This window comes from Rosa chinensis, chromosome 4 (genome assembly GCF_002994745.2).
Source record: "Rosa chinensis cultivar Old Blush chromosome 4, RchiOBHm-V2, whole genome shotgun sequence".
Lineage (NCBI taxonomy): Eukaryota > Viridiplantae > Streptophyta > Magnoliopsida > Rosales > Rosaceae > Rosa > Rosa chinensis.
The window spans coordinates 57,091,599-57,099,585 of record NC_037091.1 but is presented as its reverse complement, the minus strand read 5'-3'; the positions used below and the strand labels follow the sequence as shown (position 1 = coordinate 57,099,585).

Sequence of the window (7,987 nt, the reverse complement as noted above, 5' to 3'; positions counted from 1 at the left end):
ATGAGAAATCACCACCTATGACTCTCAGATCTTCAGACCTCCCCGGTCGTCAGATCAAAACATTAAGCAACTCACACAAAATCTTGACACTTTTCAAACGATAGAAATTTCCCATTCCTAACACAATGTTTCCCGAAAAGTCAAGCTTCAAAACAATAGAAAGAAACTCATCAATCCATATTGTTTAAATCACCCATCAACCCATAAGAATATACATATTTCACGTAAATATATATATATATATATATATATATTAATATATATATACACACACACACACACATGTGAGATTCACTCAGGAATGCCACTAATACTAACTATAGTTTGCAGTTAACTAATTAACTCTCAAAACGATAAAGGTAACTCTATTCGTAAATGAACATTGTGAGATTACTCACCTCCCAATCCTGCTGCATCTTCTATACAGAACCGAACTAACACTCTCACCAACAACTCGTCCAAATGACCTTAGGAAGCACCTAATCACCAAGGCTCTCAAATCAGTATACGAATCACCAAGTGATTAAAGTTCGAATCCCCTAATCGAACAACAACCCTGAAAGTAACGTCAATTGAGGCAAAACCTCATCCAAGACCACCCACAGTCTCCGAAACACTTCTACTATCGATATGTCAAAACCACAAGTCGATCAAACACTCGAATCCTCACGGATGGAATAATCGAACGGTTCAAAACATTAAAAATCATAACATATTCATTCGATCACCAAAAATTATGTATTATATATCAAAACACTCATATCAACGAGTAGATGATATATAAAACCAGAAATTGTCCCTTACATGGCCGGAACGCCGCCACAGGTGGTGGCACACCGCTGCAGGACCAAACTCAAAATCACAACAATCAAGCCATCCAGAAATATTCATCATGAAGAGTAGAGCAACTTTAATACCTGGAGCTAAGCCTAGATCGGTCTAGATCGTCCTAGATCACGCTTGCAAGATCGATCAATCTCTGTCGTCTAATCAAGCTCCAGATTCACTGTGCACCGCTGATCTTCAAACCTTGATTTTTCACTTTGCACATAAAATCGTCCTTCAAGGCGGGTATGGGGATGATCAAGAGGAGGAGGAGATTCCAAAATTGAGAAGGATCGGTCGAGGAGTCGCCGGAAACTGGGAAAATCCGGCCTGATCTAATTGTGTTGACTGTGGCTGCTCCGATCTCCACTTTCCGGTGGTTACCATCGCCGTCGAGCACCAGAGGGAGGACGGCGAGATGGCGGTGACCACATCTGCATTGGTCTAGTCGTCAGCGGACGTCAGGAACGGCCAGAAAACCGGAGTCAAGTCGCCGGGTTTTGGTCGAATCGCGCGGGGGCTGAGGAGAGAGAATGGAGAGAAATTTGGGGAGGACAATGAGAAAAGAAAATTTCTGAGGTTTTAGGAAAAAATCTCAGAAATTTTCCTATTAATAGAATTTAAGAAATTTTCCATCGCTCATAACTTTCTCATACGAACTCCGATTTTCACGTTCCACATGTCTACTAACTCGTATCGACGCGATCTACGACTTTCGTGAAGAAATTTTCACCCAGCTTCTTCTGCATGCAATCTTTCTCCAGGCCAAGTCCTTGGGATAGCAATTCCAAGAGCCTATTCATCAATATACCAATCTCCTTTGCATATTCAATGAAAACCTCACTAACCCAACAAACAAAGGAAAATGATCAAACTTTTGAAATGAATTAGCAGATCCGAAAGCTAAAGCTACGAAAAAAGTGTACCGGTATTGGGGAGGATTTTCAGGTAACAGATTGGTGCGATGCCAAAGATGGGTTTCACTCCACATGGTGACCTGTTCTTGACCTTGAATCTTGAGGAAGTAGGTTGAAAAGCTTGACCTGCTTGGTGTGATCTGTAGTGAAGTACTGTGCCTTTTCTTCAGCAGAAAGTTTGAAGAATTGTGTATAGGTAGTCATCATTCTATCGCATATTTCCTCAGGTGCTCCATGGTTGATGATCTGGAAAAAGCCATAGACCTCAGAAGCTTGTAATATCTTCTGAACCAAGTTGTCAGTGTCATAGTCATTCAAGTCAATGATGAGAATTGAATCCAAAGTTGAAATCTGAGTGAGGTGCGGCCTGTGACTCTGGGAGAATGAAATTTGGGGAAAGGAAAAGAGGGTTGATGTCATTGGCCATTTGGAAGGATGTCATGCTTGAGAATAGGTGAGTTTGAGAGTCTAAATGAATGGCAACATGTGAAACACACTCGATCATAGTTGACCCGCTTTGGTAGTTGTGCCATCTCTGTAGTAGTCTGCACAATCTAACTTCAAGAATTTAAGAAAATATATTATCATTCACTTATATTAGAAAAATGGTTTAGCCAAAAACCCGTGAAACCACCATGTGGTTGTCATATTTCATTTTGACAAACAAGGTGAGGCCAAAATATAGGAAAATTTGATCTCTAAGATCAAAGAAGTTACCACCTGAACATAGGTAAAATGTTTAATTGCAAATTGCAAACAAGAACAGGAATAGTGCTAAATAACAACATTCATCAACAACTGTAGAATAGATCAAGTCCATATGAACAAAGGAAATAATGCATAAAAGAAAACCAAATCCGAAAATTCTTAATAGTAGCAACAAATGAGTGTATTTCATTGTTATAAAGAAAGAAAAGGTTTACAACTCAGAAAACCAATGACTACAATATGGAATGGCCTGCTAAATCCAACTAGATCTTTGCGTAAAAGGAAATGTAGAGTAGGCTCCTGCTTGCAACTCGACAAATTAGCTCGGTGGGTAACATTGGTTTTCTCAGAATACAAATAACAAAAAAAAAAAATTCTCTTGTAAACATAATTCATAATTTCAAAATCTTTGGACTGTTCCTAGATCCACAGCCAGTTCCTTCTTTCCACAGCAAGCTTTCGAAAATCAACAACCAACCTCACAAGAAGAAACAATTCTGACCATGTCCTTAACAGAACGAATGAACAAAACAAGCATAAGCTCTTAGTGAACTGCCTTTTGTCTATGCTGACCATCTTCATACTCCACCTGATCAATATTGAAGAGATTTAGATTAGATATAAAAGATATGGCAGAGCAAGTTATTTTGGGTCAGTTTTCAGGTTTATTTTATAACACGTCATTTATATGTATATAAAGACTACTAATCAATTGCTCAGTGATAATAGGGATTTGACTTACGTAAAATACGATCTACTATCAAACTGTGATCATTTAATCCAATACCAAGAATACAAAAAGATGATTTTGTTTAGCAGTCTTAAAGTGACAGTGGCACTAGTTTCAAATTAAAGCGATATATCAACACTTTTAACTCAAGAAGAATGTGATATGTCTATGCTGCAACCAACTAAAGTACTCCAGTAATTTTGTACCCTTCACAGTAATTTCTCATCAATAATAACCATTCATTGTCACATAACTTGTTAGAATGATTCAACTAAAGTAAGTTAATATTGACAAGGTAGCGGAATAGAAGAGACATAACTAGCCATTACCTCAACAAGTACCCTAGGTTTCTTCGATTTGGCAACAGCTCCATCTTTCTCAAACTTTCGAGACTTTCTCCCTCTCTTGCCAGTACCTGCTTCTGGCTCTACACCCATTCCAACTGCACCATTAAGATGTATTCAGTCCATTTGATACAGACATACGATTTTTCCAGTAATTGTTTATGCAGAAAAGAGAAAAGAACCTCATAACCCATTTATCTTTTTACTCAAAAGTCAAACCACCAGACTCACACATATGGTATGAACACTGGGGTTGTGCAAATTTAGTATGGAGTATAGACTACGCAAACATCTACTTTCTACAGTATTTGTTAAGGTATATAATTTAGCTCTACCACTATCATCATCTGCATGAGAATAGTCCATTGCATGACCACCCAGATCTTCAATATCATCCTCCTCTTCAAGCTCGTCATAACCTTCAACATATTCTATCTCACCATCCTGCTTATTCCACGAACAAGTGTATTTAAATGACCATAAAATACAAATCTAAATCTTTAAGAAAAGCCTGCAATCAAATATATCACATCTACATACTAGAAATGGAGATACTTGCTCATCCTAAAAGAAGGCAATAATAAGATTGCACATGAATACCTCGTAGTCTTCTTCTTCTTCTCTTTCAGTATTCTGTTCTTCCCCTTCAAGGACTTTTTGGTATTTATCAAAAGGGTAATTATATATATCTTTATGTAGATCACCATAAACTCCATTCTTAAGGCGTTCTAATAGTTCTTTCTCAATGCTCTGCGGAAGAATAGGACGTTAGGAGAGCTAGTGGAAATAAGATATACATTTAGTACATTTATGGTGTGTAGCAGTAGCATAAGTTATGACCTTATCCAAGACTGCAGCTTTTTCAGCCTTCTCCTCTCTTCTAGCTTCTCTCTTTATTTCCTTCCTTGGTGTTGTCATTATTTTCTCCCTGTTAAACAGAACAAAAGAATGCAACATCCAATGGGTGAATATATTAATATCAAGATTACAAGAGTGATAAAACTAGTGCTGTGAACTCTGAAGCCATTCTTCTGGGCAATTTTTCTTTGTTTAAAGTACTAATTATTATTATAAAGTGAGGAGCTATGGAAGGAAGTAATTAGAAAATCAGATGATGTATACCTTGTTTTCAAAGCAAGCTTCCTCATGCGTATCCGCATCTGAGTCATTTTAGTGAGCCGTTGCTTTGTTTTATGTACAAGAAACTTAGGCCAATACATCTGTCCATTCAGAAAGGCCATGCTGATTAACAATATCAAGATCTATAGCTCTGGATAAAGAACACAAAAATAACCACTGCAAGTGGCTTAGTGGTTCTTGTCTAGTTGGGTGTGCTCCCCAACCTAGGTTCGAATCTCGAAGCTGTCAAAGTGGTCAGGCACTGTGCTGCAATGCACAGTTGGAGCATTTCACATGCGTCGAAGGGGTTTATCTTGGGCCTAGGAAGCCTTTAGGTTCCCCTTGACAAATTCAAAAAAAAAAAGAACACAAAATGAGAGAGAAGATTTTCAATACCAGATGTTTGTCGATGATTTCAAGTGCTTTCTCATAATTCCTGGGCAACTTAACTCTTTCCCACAATTTGTTTGGCATATGTGCTCTTTCTATAGTTTTCATATAAAGATAGAAGACTCCTGCAGGACACCAACAAAACCACATAAAAGATTATGATCATTGCTGGTAGTGTATGAATAAATCCGTTGATAACAGATATGAACACAACCCTATGAACGGATTATGTACCTACGATTTGTTTGGTTTTGGTAAAGCTATTTCTATAGTATTCATATAAAGATAAAAGACTAATGATCGGTAGCATACATAAGCAATGATGTTATTAGCAACATAGAAGAGAGTTCCATTGTGTATTCTCTCAATCTCCCTTGACTGAAGAATACATGAATGCTGAATCTATAAACCCACAGATCTCATTTCGTCAACACAAGCATATGATGGGATAGAGTCTATTGTATGAATCAGTTCATTGATATCAGCACCACAGTAGAAATTTTTAAGTAAAATCACACTGACAAGAAGCTAAATGTAAGCTTCCAGTGGCCTGCAAATGACACTGCAGATTGTTTGATCTCTTATATTGTAGTTTCGAGTAGAAAAAAAGCTGCATCCAGCATTTTCCAAATCCTTTTCGTTAACAGACAGTATCAAGTGATGGCATTTCTATGGATGAAAGGTTTTGCAGGTTTTTTTGGTGACTGAGGAGATACTAATGTCCTGCCTGGCTCATTAGAGGTCATCATTTGTAAAGAAGCTAACATATCACTATACCGAAAAGAAAGTAGATTACTTTAGTTGGTTTAACTAAAAGGGTTGTCCAAAATAAAAGAATGAACATTGGTTTAAACATCTGCCCCTTTCCTCATTCTACCAATTAGTGTTCCGAATCGAAAACCGGACTTCTTACCTCTGGCTCCTACCTATCATTCAACATCTAAGATTGTGCACAGAAAGATTTAAGCAAATAGAGGCAAACCTAAAATTGCACATGCAGTCGATCCTAATACATATGAAAGATGAGAAATTTCTTAGAGAACAACAAAAACAAGAAAGAAACAAGTACCATCGTGGTCGCGAATGGTGGCGTAGCGACTATTGGCCAGAGGGCAAGAGCTCCGATTACAAATCCCGGTGACGTTATAAGGGTTTCTACAGAAAATCCCGGTTTCGATTCTACCAATGCCAAAAGGGACAACCCAATTAGAAATCAAATTCTTAAGGTGTGAAGTAAATTGTACAAAGTTTAGAGACAGGGGAGGAAGAAAACGACGACGTACTTGGACATGAAGCTGCAGTGCTTGTGCCTGATGACCTGCCATATCACCTCGTCGTGCTGCATATTTGATCAAATCCGTTCAATTCCTGAGATTAAGCGGTTGATTTCCGGGAGATTGAGGTTTCGGGATTTTGGGATTGGGCGAGCGGGCTAGGGTTTTAGAGGGTTTATTACGAAATTTGCACCGAGAGGCAGTGTCACCGTCAGAAGACGCTCGATACGACGTCGTGTAAATGTTACCCTCAACTCTTTGTTGTGTCTTAACCATGGCTCGATCTTTTTTTTTTTCTTTTTCTTTTCTTTAATTCAATATAGATATGTAACTATGAAAATTTTGATTTCTTGAATAACGTAAGAATCGGCCGTTGTTGCCTAGATGCTCCATATCATTTTATTATTCTTCCTTTCTTCCACTTAGAAGTTTATTTTGGAGTTTGTCAAACGATTTCGAAAATTCTATGAGATTTCTCTCTTGTATCTACTAAGTTGCTCTGATTTTTCTGACAATGTTATCTTTCCTCATATACTATGATAAAATTTGAGCCCTAAACGACATGACATATGATGTGAATCATGTGATAGATATAGTTCCTAATTCTGAAAAATTGTTGTAAAGAGGACATAACATTTAACATTGCATATGCCATATAGATCATTTGAAATTAGAATTTATTATAAATATTTAGGATGAGTACATATTATATTTGATCACCGTTATAAAAAATACATGAGTTCGGTGAAATTTTCAAAAACTCAATTCAGAACTCCTCTAACTCTCGCAAGAGAGGTATCTCGACGGCGACTGGCCCTGTCTAGTGGCGGTTCGTTACCTTCGACGGAGAAAAGTGTCTGTTCACTTTTCTTTTGTCTACTTCTTGGTGGTGATGGCGATGTTCAACGATGCTCCTTGCTCTTGGGCTACAGCCTATTTTTCTTTGTTATTATCGTTGTAGTAGTTGAGCGATGGTGATGGAGTTCACTCTCTCCTGCGAAAATTGGATCTGCTTCTGTCTGGCCTGAGTATGGGTTTATGCGGCAGTATTGATCAACTTCGGGGGCTGCAAGGGCATTTATTGCGGTGGCAAAGGCTTTTGCGGCGGCGTTACTAAAGGTGGTCCTGATGAGTTGGGCGGCTGCTTTGCTGCTAGGGTTTGCTACTGGGTTCCAAGGATATTGGCCTGGGGTAAACTTCTTTGGCCTTAGGCTCTTTTTTTTTTTTTTTTTTAGCTTTATGTTCATTATGGACTTTCTTCAGGTTGCCGAGTCTTTTTGTCTGTTTTTTTTTTTAAGAGATTAGGTCGCAAAGACTAGGTGCTTTGATGAACATTTTATTTTGCCTTCGGAGCTTCTAGCTTTTTGTTAGAATAATGGTGCATAGACTTTTTAAAAGGTGGGTGTCTGGGGTATGCCGGGTTCTTATTCTATGTTTTATAATAGAAGTTTATGGTGCTCTGAGAGACGATTCTTTTTCAGTCGACCTCATAGAGGTATTTCGTTTTTGTATTGCTTGCTAAACTTAATGAATTGGCTGACCTCTTTCGATCAAAAAATATTTGGTCACCGTTAATTTAAATTTAATAGTAGTTGAGCACAACTGATTGATCGAGTAGGCGAACATGACTCTTGACATCTTTTATCGAGATCACGGGGTATCCTCAAAGGGTCCCTAAAC

The 7,987-nt window shown here is 38.1% G+C and overlaps 1 protein-coding gene across 1 annotated transcript; it reads right to left on the bottom strand.

Annotated features, from left to right (window-relative positions):
• Positions 1-2,589: 2,589 nt before the first annotated feature.
• On the bottom strand, positions 2,590-6,549 carry LOC112197920 (protein MAK16 homolog). Its single transcript, XM_024338887.2, has 9 exons — positions 6,317-6,549; positions 6,103-6,212; positions 5,040-5,158; positions 4,647-4,744; positions 4,365-4,452; positions 4,125-4,274; positions 3,860-3,968; positions 3,510-3,622; positions 2,590-3,039 (listed from the first exon to the last, which is right to left on the bottom strand). The coding sequence occupies exons 1-9, from the start codon at positions 6,376-6,378 to the stop codon at positions 2,995-2,997; spliced, it is 894 nt and encodes a 297-aa protein (XP_024194655.1). The 5' UTR covers positions 6,379-6,549; the 3' UTR covers positions 2,590-2,994.
• Positions 6,550-7,987: the final 1,438 nt, after the last annotated feature.

Excerpts from the sequence above, each read along its gene's own strand:
- LOC112197920 (XM_024338887.2), bottom strand. The coding sequence starts at position 6,378 with ATGCAGCACGACGAGGTGATATGGCAGGTCATCAGGCACAAGCACTGC. Across the intron at positions 6,213-6,316 it reads CACTGCAGCTTCATGTCCAA|AATCGAAACCGGGATTTTCT; the intron begins GTACGTCGTCGT and ends TGGCATTGGTAG. Across the intron at positions 5,159-6,102 it reads CACCATTCGCGACCACGATG|GAGTCTTCTATCTTTATATG; the intron begins GTACTTGTTTCT and ends GGTGTCCTGCAG.